Consider the following 14,683-nt stretch of genomic DNA (forward strand, 5'->3'; position numbering starts at 1 on the left):
TTTTCATGTGGCAGTGAAAGGAGTCAATACATCTCGTGTAGTTTTTTTAATACATTGGTATATTACAGGCCCGCGCTGAGTAGCCAAGCAACCTTTGTCCCCTATGTACTGAGGAAGTACAAGGGCTGGTGGCAGCAGCTGGAAGGCGGGATGTCGTCCTTAGTACATTCCAGTGCAAATTTATTTCCCCCCTGAAGTGCCATTTATTACACATGATCGTCTTTATGGAGCTGAGGACATTGCTTCTAAAGAATGTATGATTGCTGGGTGGGTTTGGGGTTCAGCATAGTCAATCAATCAGTGGTAGTGAGCATGTGCAATCACAGCGCCATTCGTTGTTTTATACAGGTGGTCGCACATGCTCAATACAGCTATTGTCACACAGGGAACTCTGGATCATCTGCTCTCAGGATCAGTGGGGGTCTCGGCAGCAGAATTCCCACCAATCATACAGTCCCGGTCAGAAGTCAAGACACACCTGCTGATCTTACTGGAATGTGCACATTGTAGATTTAGACTGAAGGAAGGCACAAATATGGAAACGAGGAGTAAAGAAACGCATGTGAGACACACCAGAATGTGTCACTCCTAAAAACCCTCACTCCCCCCTTTTTACTCAGCCGACAGCTTTAGCACCCCCTTGGCTTCTCTTCTGCACCTTTATCAGGTCATTGCATTTATTTTTTTTACTTTAAATATTTTTATTGGGTTTTAACAACATTGATATGAATACAGGACATTCCAGTTGCGTTCAGTAATAACAATTTAAAGTTGACGGTTGTTAATAAGTTATTGTTAATCATTAGAATGCAAGTATAATCAGCCTGATGCAGTAATATTATAAGCTCTTGCATGAACCAAATCCGTGTGTGTGTGTGTGTGTGTGTGTGTGTGTGTGTGCGTGTGTGCGCGTGCGCGCTAGAGGAATGGTGAGAAGAGAAAAAGCAAAAAATACTTATTGAAACCAGCACTTCAGAGGAGATCACTACCATGACATTCTATTTTAAAGGGGCTATCCGGTCAAAACCGATAAGTCTGCAGGTACTCTGTGCGACTTCAGACTTGTGAATCCCCCCCCAGTGCACTCACTGGGCGCTGCAGGGATTTGCCAGTTTCTGACCTGAGAACGGCAGTGATATATGCGTTATACATACTCCCAGGCAGAAACAATCCAGTGTTTGCGGCCTTGCTCCATGCACTTGTATTGAGCAATGTCGCACCACGTCTAGTGATGTGGCCGTCCAGTGGGCGAGGTCTCTCTCTCTCGCGAGGCCGCACCCACTTATCGGGTTCTGCCCGGGCATATGTATAATGCATACATTAATGCTGTTGCCTGCTCAGAAACAGGCAAATCCTCCCAGTGCGCTGGGGGTATTCATAAGTTTGCAGTCACACAGTGACTGCAGAGTTATCATATTAGACCGGACAACCAGATTGCGAGGTCATTCCCCCTCACTGAACAATATCCAACATATCAATTGGCAATGAAAAGCTTCAAGGAAATTGCTTCCAACAGTCTTGAGGGAATTCCCAGAAGTGCTGAGCACTTGTCAGCTGCTTTGCCTTCACTTTGTGTCCAACTCATCCCTAACTATCTCCATTGGGTTGTGGTTGGGTGATTATGTAAATCTCCATTGGGTAGAGGTTGGGCGATTCTGAAGGCCATGTCTTCTGACGCAGCACTTGGTGGTTGTCTTGTTTTCGTCCTTCAGTAGTTGCAAGAAAGCCACTATTCGACCATAAAGGCCACTTCTGGACAGTTGATGTTGAGATTGAGGAATATTATCTGAGTGCCTGTTATTCTGAGGTTGGTAATGCTGATGAACTTATCCTCTGCAGCAGAGGTCAGTCTTGGGTTTCCTTTCCTGGGATGGTCCTCACAAGAGTCAGTTTCAAAAAAGCAAACAATGGTGTTTCTTTGCATTTTGGATACCTTCAAAGTTATAGGAATTTTCCTTGTTGACTAACCTTCATACCTTTCTAAAGTAATGGACTGTCATTTTTCTCTAATTACTGTATTTTTCGCGTTAGAAGACACTTTTTCCCCCCAAATTTGGGGGGGGGAATGGGGGTGCATCTTATAATGCTTATATACCTTACCTGTACCGGTGCTGCAGGCTGGGATGAGGGGGTCTCTGGCGGAGCTGTGGGCGTGTCCGGCTCTGCTGTCCGGCGGGGGGGGCTCTGTCGACCTTTTGTGAAAGGCCAGAGCCCCCCGCAGTTCTGTGGTTTCCTGTGTGGTGGACTCCTTGAAAATGGCAGCCGGGGGGGTGGCGCATGCGCAGATGGAGATCTCGGGAGATGAGATTTCAGTGCACTGCACATCGGACACCCCCTCATCCCAGTCTGTGGCCTGCAGCATCACCCCACTCCTGCCTCCTCTAGCAATGACCTTGGGACCCCGCTTCACTGCAGCTACAATCCCTGGTAAGCAATAAGGCTATGTGCACACGTAGTTTTAGGTGCTGCAGATTTTTCCCCGCGGATTTGGAAAAATCCGCAGGTAAATTCTCAGGTCAAAAGACCTGCGGTTTACCTGCGGATGAGACTGCGTTTTAGCCCTGCGGGTTTCACACCTCTACAATGGAGAAGGTGTGAAACCGCTGCGGATTCCGCACAAAGAATTGACATGCTGCGGATTTGAACCCGCAGCACATCCGCGCGGAAAAATCCGCAGCATGTGCACTGCGTTTTTCAGTTTATCATTGAAAACAATGGTACTGTACAACGCAGCTAAATCTGCTGCGGACCCGCAGAGCCTGAAACGCTGCGGATCCGCAACGTATACACATGGCCTAAGACGCATGGATTATAAGAAGCACCACCAATTTATTAAAAAAAAATCTCGTATTTTTCTCCTGACAACTTGGGTTGTGTCTTATAATCCAAAAATACGATACTTGTTTGATTCTCGCCATTTTCTGGATTGGAACCATTGTGGAATGGTTAAGCACTGTATGGAGCTATGAACCAACATGGCCTCCGCAAAACACCTGATGGTCAGTGACTCCGTGAACTGCTGATGAGGCATTCCTGTTCATTGTAGCCATTTCTGGTGATTACCTGATGAAACTGCTGGAGAGAATGCCAAGGTACATTGTAAAGCTGTCCTCCGAGGAGTGTAAGGTGTATCACACATTCTGATGTGTTTCTTTACTCCTTGTGTTCATGTGTCTCTGAGGTTTTGCTGCTTTCAGTCTGAATTTATAAGTGCACATTCCAATACAAACAAGGATAATCATTCCATGATCGAGTGTCCAAACTTTTGATGTGTACTATACATTTGTCATGTATCCTGTGGATTGGTATTGGAACACCATTTTTCTTAGCTGCATTTACAATCTTAAGGTAATATAGGGGATTTGTCATCAGGCGGCAGCTGTCCCTTTTGCGGGTCTCCCCCTGTTACGTGTTGTCGCCTGGGCCTCTACCTCGGATGGATTATTTTCATGCTCTCGGGCCTGACGAGCGTTCCAGCCATTTGCTGCCTCTTGGCTCCACGGTCGCCGTGGCAGGATATGAGGATTGTCTGAAATCAAGCATATCTGTGTCGCTTTTCTTCAAGCATTTGTCACATCAGCTGCCTGGCATTCCTCCACTTGTAACTGGGCACGTAGAGTATGAGGGGAGTGCCATGAAATTGTTCCCACTTTACAAAGTGTCAGTAAGTGGCTGGCATTGTGGAGCTGCAGCTGACCAAAGAGCTTTTTGCAGGGGCTTTTTGTTGGGAGGGGGTATAAGCCACTCACAGTGCGTGTTTGCCGCCTCTTGTAGAATAGGCCCAAAAATGCTCATTTCCAATTATTAGAACATGTATTATGTGCTCGATCATCAGCTGATTCCCCCAATCCCTCTTGGCAGACCTAAGGCTGTGTGCCCACGTTGCGTTTTTTTAAGCGTTTGTGCCAGATCAGACGCTTCAGAAACTCTTAAAAGAAGCTTCCCATTAAATTTCATGCATTTTTGGCTTTTTGTGCCAATGCATGTGTTTTTAAACGCTCAGAAAACGCTTAGTAGCTAAAAATGCAGCATGCTCATTATTTTCCGCATAGGTCCGCGTTTTTAGCTATTTTCAATGTTCCCAGAAACCGTGCGGAAAAAAACGCGCATTTTTTGTGAAATAAGCGCAGAAGTAAAACGCGCGGTTTCTGGGAAGGAGTTCGGTTTTCTGAGCGTTTAAAATCGCTAATGTGGGCACATAGCCTAAAGGTCATCATTTCTTCCTCTTCTCATCTGCAGAACCCTTTAATTTGCACAGGTGCAATGAGTAAGGGATCTTGTAGGTTCTTTAAATGGCAGTACCCCATCTACCTACTGATCTCAACTTATTCTCATCTTTGAATGAAGAAAAATCTGAACAATAAAGTAATGTTTAAATGAAAAATCTCTGTATTGTGTGCACAGCCTCCATGCAAATATCTCCATGGCTGTAGACCAGGAATCTAATCCTTCTGTTGCATCGCTACTTTCTATCTGCCCTCTCTTGTTGCTCGCTGGCACACAGCTGCAGGACCAGTCTACACATGGGTTTTGTTTGTAGCCTATGGGTATTGGTCTGCATAGGAGCTGCGTGCACTAAATGTTAAGAGATATTTAATAAGCTGATTGCAAATTAGTCGCATTATTTAGTTTATGGTGATCTTGGACAGGACAACTGCAGGTGGTTATCGGCCATTGCTTTTCTCAGAGGCTGCGATACAGTGCTTCCACAAATCCTTCAATGGGAAAGGTGCAGGAAGTCACAAATCGCTGGTGACTATTTCACAGGCGTCGTTTTGCCTCCTCCCTTATGATCCTGTATCCCGACACCTCTCTAACTAGCCAAACTGGAATTACTGAGAGTTAGGAATGTGAGTCACAGGCGACACGTCACCATATAAATGTCAGAGCTGGAGAACTACAACCTCCAGTGTGCAGAGATAATGACGCTTCGGATACGTGGGATGATCAATATGAAGGGTTAAAGGTATTTTTCCCTTCTTTTAAAGTGATATCTGTTCCTAGGACATAACATCACTTTATGATGGGTGGGGCCCCTCTATGGGGGGGCCTCCGATCCTGAAGATGAAGCTAGTATAGGGGCCACACTGAAGTTCCCTGTACCGCCTGTGGGGTTGCTCTGCAAGGCAGAATGCTGACTGGCATACAGCCCTAAGTATTGGTGGTCCCACGACCTCTCCCACCTTAGCTGCTTTGCAGGAGATATTCTCTCTCTAGTAGCCGGACTGCTTGCTCTGCTAGTAAGAAGTGTAGTCGTCCCCTGAGAACAGAATTAGTAATTTGTCATACTGTTTTAATCCCACATGGTTTCTTGTCGCATTTATATTTATCGCTCTGTGACTCCTTTTCTAATCTTATGTCTTTATGTTCAATTTGTGCTTCTATAAGCAGACTGACCCGTCCTAGGAGTTTTCCCATCTTTAACCATTTAGGAACGTCAGGATATGCAGTCACTTTATGGTTGGACTGTATTAAAGGGTTAATACCAGCACTTAGCCATAACCATTTCCCCATACACTTGAATGGTGCTCAGCAAATACTTAAAGAAAGTCCAAAGATATTTGTACAAAAGAACGAATTTGCGGCACTTGCCCATGCATAAATGTTCAGCACACTTTATTCCCCAAAAATATTTCTGGTAAAAGGGTAGGAAAGAAAGAAAGCGTGCACCGATCTAAATGTAAATGTATAACTAGATCATAGGTGGATATAGGTGTCAGTCACCTTTTATAAATCTTGATATCTTGCATGTAGGTCACTTAGGACCATTAGGTGTTCAAAGGTGGATTTCTTCTGTGGTCGGTATGCTGCAAATCCCTGGTAGCTAGTAAGTCACTCAGACCAAGAAACCATAGGGATGTTATCCAATAAATTTTATACCAGGCTATTTGCGCTCCCATAGGTGTAGGATCCAAGGCTTCTTATTATCCAAAAAAGGTTTTTAATATTTCTCAAGAAAAAGCACATACAATGCGTTTCAACAGTATAAAATGTCATCCTCGGGTATATTGTGATAAGTGTTCCAAAATTGTGGATAGCTTTATAAGAAGTAGTAGTATGCTAAAGAGGGTGCGGACCACCACAATATACCTGAGGAAGACATTTTATACTGTTGAAACGCATTGTATGTGCTTTTTCTTGAGAAATATTAAAAACCTTTTTTGGATAATAAGAAGCCTTGGATCCTACACCTACGGGAGCGCAACTAGCCTGGTATAAAATTTATTGGATAACATTCCCAAAAAATATAAAATTGCGCCGTGATCGCACATGGAAAACTTCAGTGTATGGACAAAAGCCGTTTCACATCAAGCAGGCAATACTTCTTAGGTGCAATAACTTTATACTTTTGGAATAAAGTCTGCTGACCTTTTATGCTGGGGTGAGTAGCACAATTTCTTTAAAAAAAAAAAAAAAATATATATGTATAATCTCGTCTAATTCTGTCTGTCTATCTGTTTGTAATGCGTCGCTGATTGGTCGAGGCCTGCCGATCAACGACAGGCGCAGTCCGGCCGTGAATTGGCGCGGAATTCGAACGATGCACGACCCCTGCTGTCAGGAGATATGCAGCGCTAGCCGCTGATCTCCCGACGGTTGCCGCGGGTTATCTCCTGCCGCACGGAGGTCAGCGGCGACGCAGCTAGGAGATGACCGATGCTAGTCTGATTGGTCGCCGTGCGTGACCAATCAGCGATATTGGTGCAGAATTTAACCCTCAGATATTCATGTAATGGTTTTATATATTTTGATCGGTTTAATAATTTCATTCAGTTGTATTAAGTTCTATGAGCAATAACATTTAATGATAATGTATATATTTTACCTGGAAAATCCTGTGTATTCATTGCATTATTCTTAAATCTTCATAAACTACATACATACTCTAGAATACCCGATGCGTAAGAATCGGGCCACCATCTAGTGTGTGTGTGTATGTATGTGTGTAATGTATGTATGTATATGTATATGTATGTGTATATATATATATATATATATATATATCTACACACACACACACACACACACACACACACACACACACACACACACACTACAGACCAAACGTTTGGACTCACCTTCTCATTCAAAGAGTTTTCTTTATTTTCATGACTATGAAAATTGTAGATTCACTCTGAAGGCATCAAAACTATGAATTAACACATCTTATATAATTAACAATGTGTGACACAACTGAAAATATCTTCTATTCTAGGTTCTTCAAAGTAGCCACCTTTTGCTTTGATTTCTGCTTTGCACACTCTTGGCATTCTCTTGATGAGCTTCAAGAGGTAGTCACCGGAAATGGTTTTCACTTCACAGGTGTGCCCTGTCAGGTTTAGTAAGTGGGATTTCTTGCCTTTTAAATGGGGTTGGGACTATCAGTTGTGTTTTGCAGAAGTCTGGTGGATACACAGGTTATAGTCCTACTGAATAGACTGTTAGAATTTGTATTATGGCAAGAAAAAAAGCAGCAGAGTAAAGAAAAACGAGTGGCCATCATTACTTTAAGAAATGAAGGTCAGTTAGTCCGAAAAATTGGGAAAACTTTGAAAGTGTCCCCAAGTGCATTGGCAAAAACCATCAAGCGCTACAAAGAAACTGGCTCACATGAGGACCGCCCCAGGAAAGGAAGACCAAGAGTCACCTCTGCTGCGGAGGATAAGTTCATCCGAGTCACCAACCTCAGAAATCGCAGGTTAACAGCAGCTCAGATTAGAGACCAGGTCAATGCCACACAGAGTTCTAGCAGCAGACACATCTCTACAACAACTGTTAAGAGGAGACTTTGTGCAGCAGGCCTTCATGGTATAATAGCTGCTAGGAAACCACTGCTAAGGACAGGCAACAAGCAGAAGAGACTTGTTTGGGCTAAGAACACAAGGAACGGACATTAGACCAGTGGAAATCTGTGCTTTGGTCTGATGAGTCCAGATTTGAGATCTTTGGTTCCAACCACCATGTCTTTGTGCGACGCAGAAAAGGTGAACGGATGGACTCTACATGCCTGGTTCCCACCGTGAAGCATGGAGGAGGTGTGATGGTGTGGGGGTGCTTTGCTGGTGACACTGTTGGGGATTTATTCAAAATTGAAGGCATACTGAACTAGCATGACTACCACAGCACCTTGCAGCGGCATGCTATTCCATCCGGTTTGCGTTTTAGTTGGACCATCATTTATTTTTCAACAGGACAATGACCCCAAACACACCTCCAGGCTGTGTAAGGGCTATTTGACCAAGGAGGAGAGTGATGGGTGTGCTACGCCAGATGACCTGGCCTCCACAGGCACCAGACCTGAACCCAATCGAGATGGTTTGGGGTGAGCTGGACCGCAGAGTGAAGGCAAAAGGGCCAACAAGTGCTAAGCATCTCTGGGAACTCCTTCAAGACTGTTGGAAGACCATTTCCGGTGACTACCTCTTGTAGCTCATCAAGAGAATGCCAAGAGAGTGCAAAGCAGTAATCAAAGTAAAAGGTTGCTACTTTGAAGAATCTAGAATGAGACATATTTTCAGTTGTTTCACACTTTTTTGTTAATATAATTCCACATGTGTTAATTCATAGTTTTGATGCCTTCAAACTTTTGGTCTGTAATATATATATATATATATATATATATATATATATATATATATATATAATTATGTGTATATATAATTTTTTTACAAATACTTTATGGTTTGGACATGAGCAAAGCGATTCTCAGGACCCTGGTTCATCGGCCATGGCTATAGTCCGTGCCGCAAGACCAGACCCTCTTCTACCTGGCTGTATCCCCGGCTACTTAATGATGTGACATCAGGCCTGTGAATCAGAATTGCTGGGGATACTGGCAGGGCTCTGATCCAGTGACTGGACCAGGGTTCTGCAAAACTTTTTGCATCACATCTATTTATGAGCGCTCTGGGACCCCAGATCCTGAGAAAATAGGGGTCTTATGTGTCGCCTCTGTGTTGGATGAAGCAGCCATGTCTCATTCAAGTGCACAACTAGAAACATCACCGCTGAGTAAAAGCCAGCTGAGGGTCCCAGCCGGCAGACCCATGCCCACTATAAGGTGATTACATATCCTATAGGGTCAGTCTGTTAACCTAACCCATCTACCCGTGTGCCGTGTGGATCCATGTGTTGTGTTAACCCCATGTTGTGTGCTCTGACAGGTCCTCTTGGAGAGAGACGATCCTGACGCAGAATTCCTAACAGAGGATGTATTGGATAATGCTAGAACCCCAACAGAAACTCAGTTTAACAACCCACTGTCCGAGGTGTGTGACTGCCACACACTGCACCCACTCCTTCCGCAGGCTTTTATATAGTCGCTCTCTTAAGACCTCTCTTTCCTCTTCCTCCCCTTGGAGAAACAAAAACTTTCTGGTGAAATCTTGATTTTTACCTCAAAGTAAGCAAAATTGCAAATATGATTAAACCTGTCAGCTGGCTGCCGATGACTGCTATACCAGTAATTGTCTAACCTAAATCTGCCAACAGCAGCCACAAGCCTGCTTGTTCATGGTTTCCATGATGGCAGTAAAGTAAAAACAACCCAAAAATGTGAAATCTATTACGTAGATGCTGATTTCAGTAAAAGGTGATGCTTTACTTTCAGAGATCTCAGTTTTTCCACCCTATAGAATATCATGTATTTACAGGCTTCGTATACAGTTTCTAGATAATGATGGTCTCGTCAAATTAAATTGATCAGCTGATCACCAGACAATTGTCTTAAATCTCCCCAGTACTGTATTTGATGGCTTATATAAAATACATGATATTCACCTGGTGACCCTCATCTCATGTCTTGGTGTTGGCTCCCACTATAATTACCTGCCTGCTGCCATGTCTGTGTCCTGCCTACATTGCCATCCCGATCTCTTTCCAGTTTTGCACAGCTCACTATTTCTTCTTGTGCTAATTTTGTTTTGCAGCAAAATGACTACGATGGTACAAAGATGGCAGCAGATGGCAAGAGGTGAGTGTGATCTACGCACTTCTTGCTGGCGGACAAACTCCACTTATGGCCCTGTAGCAAGCACAGGGGCGTTTCTGGTGCCAGCTCATCATCAGTGCTATATATGAGGAAGGCTGGCTGACTGCTCTCTTCAGTAGCTAAGCCAGACTCCTCCATTACAGCTAATTCATAAACAGATGGGGCCCAGTTTAGATATTGAAATAAACTGTTAGACAGCCCCTTCACACATGACTTTGACGTTTCAATACAAGACAATCGCTCCTGTAAATGGAGGGGACAAAGGATAGAGAAACTACAGGGTGAACTGTATACTGGGGGCTGAGGAGAGATATTGGAGTTCTGTACAGAGAGTATGAGAGGAGAGATGTACTGTTGGATAGGGCTCTGTATGTAGGACGTGAGAGGAGAGCGATTCTGCAGGAGGGGGCTTTAAACACGACAGAAAGGAGAGCTATACTGCAGGAGGGGGCTCTATATAGCGGGCCTGAGAGGACATACTACAGGAAGGGGATGCTTATAGAGGGGCTGAGACAAGTTGAGCTTGGTTTGTTGCCTGCTCCTGTGTGATCTAAAACTGTTAATGTTCTATTGATGCATATGGCAGATGATTACCTTTTCTTGTATGCATTAATAGAGCAGCATTTGCAGTTTCACAAGACAGATCAGTTGACAGCATGCAACATACACAGCTCTGCACTGCCGCTGTGAAGAGGGCAGGAGACGCTCAGCTCTCTGGATGATGTTTATATTGTGGCATAGATGTCTTATGTTACATAGTTATGTCTAGTGTAATGGGCAGCTCTGTCACTAAACCCCCTGCTAAGTGCCGTAATCTAAGCATATAACCTGTGTTAATCTGTCTTGTAGGTTCGTCTCCTCCACAGACAGTCTCCGGCAGCTGTCTGAGCAGCTGAATGGCTTGGTGTCACAGGTAGATGTCAATATCCATCGCTCGGATGCACCTCTTAAGTGTATAGGACATGTATGGCAAGGGTGTCAGCTGTCGCGCAGAGGGGACACGCTGTTCACTGTCGTGCTTTGCTGGATTCCTGTTTTTATCCAGCTCTTTTCTGGCTCTTAGGCTGCAGCGAAGTGAAGTCAGATGAATCTGCAAGTTGTGACATGGAGAATGCAAAGGCAGCGATGCACGCTGCCATCTTTGGCACTTTCTGGAACTTAGAGGGGCAGGATGCATGTCATGGAAGAACAGGGACACAAGTGTTCCTATTTTGGAAATTAGAGGGAACGTCTTTTTTTTTTTTATTATTTTTTTTTATAAAGCACTTGTGATCTAATTCCAAGTAATATCATGATCTTCTTCTCATTTAAGGGTAACTCTTACGTAAATGGGGAAAACATCATATCGTCCACAAGCCCAGAAGTGGAGGTGCGTGACTACCTGGTTGAGAAAAATTGATTGAATGAACCCATGGTTATGGCTGACTTTATACTTATTGATATAGAGGCACAGCCATGCTTGTAAGCCTCCATAGATGAAAATACAGTGTATTGTCGGGTTATTCCCAAAATGGAAAGTTTTCCCTTTACACTGATCCTAAGAATGGAGGAGCCGCAGTGCTTTCTTCCCTTAATTTTTTTTTTTTTTTTTTCTGCACAGATGCATTCCCAGATAACCTGAACAGCAAAGCTCCTGTTACGTGAACAAGGCTGGCTTCAGTTACCAGCACTGTGGGAGTCCACTCTTAGACCCCCCCCCCCCCCCCCACCAGCAAACCCTAGGGTTATGCCATTAATTACTGGGATTGGGAATACCTCTTTAAGACCTTTATTCACTGTAGGTGAATACATGATATCACTCAGTATAAATGAGGCAGAATGTGATACTGATATGGGATGCTAGGGATCGGTCTCATTATTTGGTATCATTCTTCATTAATACCTGGATGTCTCCTTTTTCCTATTACTTTTATTCTGGCCTCCTCAATCCCCTTCTCCTGAATGCCTGCCCCGCAGTCTCGTTACCAGGATTTGGCTGCTGCCTTGGACTCCAGTAACGTAATAAACAAGCAGCTCAGTGCAAAGCTGGAGGAAATGGTAAGAGAACGATGCGCTCGGTGTATCGGCACGTTTTGTGGACCCTCGGTCTGGGGGACGCTGCGAATGCTGCATCTACTATGGCACGGTCTTGCAATTTGGCTGTTGTTCACTTGCCTGCCTGCAGCCACTTTCTTCTCATTTATGTGTTTGCTTTCTGCATTTAAACATTTAGGGAATCGCTTTATGTTCTAACCCAGAATCTGCATATTTTATTGGAGCAGGGGCGACACACAGTCGTCCTACAGGGGTCACAGGGTCCCTTTTCTCCTAATGGGTTGGACCTGCCCCCGACTGCCATGCATTCATAGAGTGAGGAATTTAGTAGGAATTGTTCAGTATTAATCTCATTCATAGACTCTATGGCTATTCATATGATTGTGGGGGGCCACCCAAGATCTGTGTTATGAAATACCAAATCACATTAGAGCTGTTGACATGCTTCTTTTTTTAATAGGGTTATAACCATCTCCAAAGTGAGGGTGGCAGTCTTTAAAATGTACAAAAGTGAGTGTGAGTGCAGAGAACCTCGCAGGCAGAGCAGATCTTCTGAATCTCCAAGTGTTGAAATGGGGTATAATTTTAACTATAGTATATGCACATACACTGCTCAAAAAAGGGAACACTTAAACAACAGAATATAACTCCAAGTAAATCAAACTTCTGTGAAATCAAACTGTCCACTCGGGAAGCAACACTGATTGACAATCAATTTCACATGCTGTTGTGCAAATGGAATAGAGAACAGATGGAAATTATTGGCAATTATCAAGGCACCCTCAATAAAGGAGTGGTTCTGCAGGTAGGGACCACAGACCACATCTCAGTACCAATGCTTTCTGGCTGATGTTTTGTTCACTTTTGAATGTTGTTTGTGCTTTCACACTCGTGGTAGAATGAGACGGACTCTACAACCCACACAAGTGGCTCAGGTAGTGCAGCTCATCCAGGATGGCACATCAATGCGAGCTGTGGCAACAAGGTTTGCTGTGTCTGTCAGCATAGTGTCCAGAGGTTGGAAGCGCTACCAGGAGACAGGCCAGTACACCAGGAGACGTGGAGGGGGGCCGTCGGAGGGCAACAACCCAACAACAGGACTGTTACCTCAGCCTTTGTGCAAGGAGGAACAAGAGGAGCACTGCCAGAGCCCTGCAAAATGGCCTCCAGCAGGCGACAAATGTGCATGTGTCTGCACAACCGGTTATAAACCGATTCCATGAGGATGGTCTGAGTGCCCGACGTCCACAGATGGGGGTTGTGCTCACAGCCCAACACCGTGCGGCCCTCCAAAGAAATGCCATCCGACACCATTTCTGAATCGCTTTCAAACTGGTCATGCTGAATGAAGGATGTTGCAGGCAGCAGATCGCTCTCCACGGTGTCTCCAGACTCTGTCATGTTTGTCACATGAACCTGCTTTCATCTGTGAAGAGCACAGGGCGCCAGTGGCGAATTTGCCAATCCTGGTCTTCTGTGGCAAATGCCAAGCGTCCTGCACGGTGTTGGGCTGTGAGCACAACCCCCATCTGTGGACGTCGGGCCCTTAGACCAACCTCATGGAGTCGGTAGCGCCTCCAGCCTCTGGACACTATGCTGACAGACACAGCAAACCTTCTTGCCACAGCTAGCATTGATGTGCCATCCTGGATGAAATATGAAGTTTATTTGGTTATTTTAAATTTTTGTGGAAATTCAAAATCTGAAAAGTGGGGCGTGCAATATTATTCGGCCCCTTTACTTTCAGTGCAGCAAACTCACTCCAGAAGTTCATTGTGGATCTCTGAATGATCCAATGTTGTCCTAAATGACTAATGATGATAAATATAATCCACCTGTGTGTAATCAAGTCTCCGTATAAATGCACCTGCTCTGTGATAGTGTCAGGGTTCTGTTTGAAGCACAGAGAGCATCATGAAGACCAAGGAACACAACAAGCAGGTCTGTGATACTGTTGTGGAGAAGTTTAAAGATGGATTTGGATACAAAATGATTTCCTATACTTTAAACATCCCAAGGAGCACTGTGCAAGCGATCATATTGAAATGGAAGGTGTATCGTACCACTGCATATCTACCAAGACCCGGTTGCCCCTCTAAACTTTCATCTCAAACTAGAAAACTGATCAGAGATGCAGCCAAGAGGTCCATGATCACTCTGAATGAACTGCTGAGGTGGGACAGTCTGTCCATAGGGCAACAATCAGTCGTACACTGCACAAATCTGGCCTTTATGGAAGAGTGGCAAGAAGAAAGCCATTTCTCAAAGATATCCATAAAAAGTGTTGTTTAAAGTTTGCAACAAGCCACCTGGGAGACATACCAAACATGTGGAATAAGGTGCTCTGGTCAGATGAAACCAAAATAGAACTTTTTGGCAACAATGCCAAACAACATGTTTGGCGTAAAGGCAACACAGCTCATCACCCTGAACACACCATCCCCACTGTCAAACATGGTGGTGGCAGCATCATGGTTTGGGCCTGCTTTTCTTCAGCAGGGACAGGGAAGATGGATGGAGCCAAATACAGGACCATTCGTGAATAAAACCTGTTGGAGTCTGCAAAAGACCTGAGACTGCAACGGAGATTTGTCTTCCAACAAGACAATGATCCCAAACATAAAGCAAAATCTACAATGGAATGGTTCACAAATAAAC

The 14,683-nt window shown here is 44.4% G+C and overlaps 1 protein-coding gene across 6 annotated transcripts in view; it reads left to right on the forward strand.

The window, feature by feature from the left end:
* Positions 1 to 14,683, forward strand: part of GOLGA2 (golgin A2) — a 63,987-nt gene that overhangs the window by 7,264 nt on the left and 42,040 nt on the right. For 2 of the 6 annotated variants that reach the window (XM_073541083.1, XM_073541085.1), the window contains 5 exons: positions 9,165 to 9,269; positions 9,930 to 9,973; positions 10,841 to 10,904; positions 11,304 to 11,360; positions 11,948 to 12,028. In XM_073541083.1, the coding sequence (XP_073397184.1) occupies positions 9,165 to 9,269; positions 9,930 to 9,973; positions 10,841 to 10,904; positions 11,304 to 11,360; positions 11,948 to 12,028 (351 nt within the window). Of the gene's footprint in view, positions 1 to 4,873; positions 4,967 to 9,164; positions 9,270 to 9,929; positions 9,974 to 10,840; positions 10,905 to 11,303; positions 11,361 to 11,947; positions 12,029 to 14,683 lie in introns of those variants that run through there. The other 4 variants (XM_073541086.1, XM_073541087.1, XM_073541088.1 and 1 more) reach the window with 3 other exon arrangements.

This window comes from Dendrobates tinctorius, unplaced genomic scaffold, assembly GCF_039654945.1.
Source record: "Dendrobates tinctorius isolate UK_male_01 unplaced genomic scaffold, ASM3965494v1 ptg000120l, whole genome shotgun sequence".
Classification (NCBI taxonomy): Eukaryota; Metazoa; Chordata; class Amphibia; order Anura; family Dendrobatidae; genus Dendrobates; species Dendrobates tinctorius.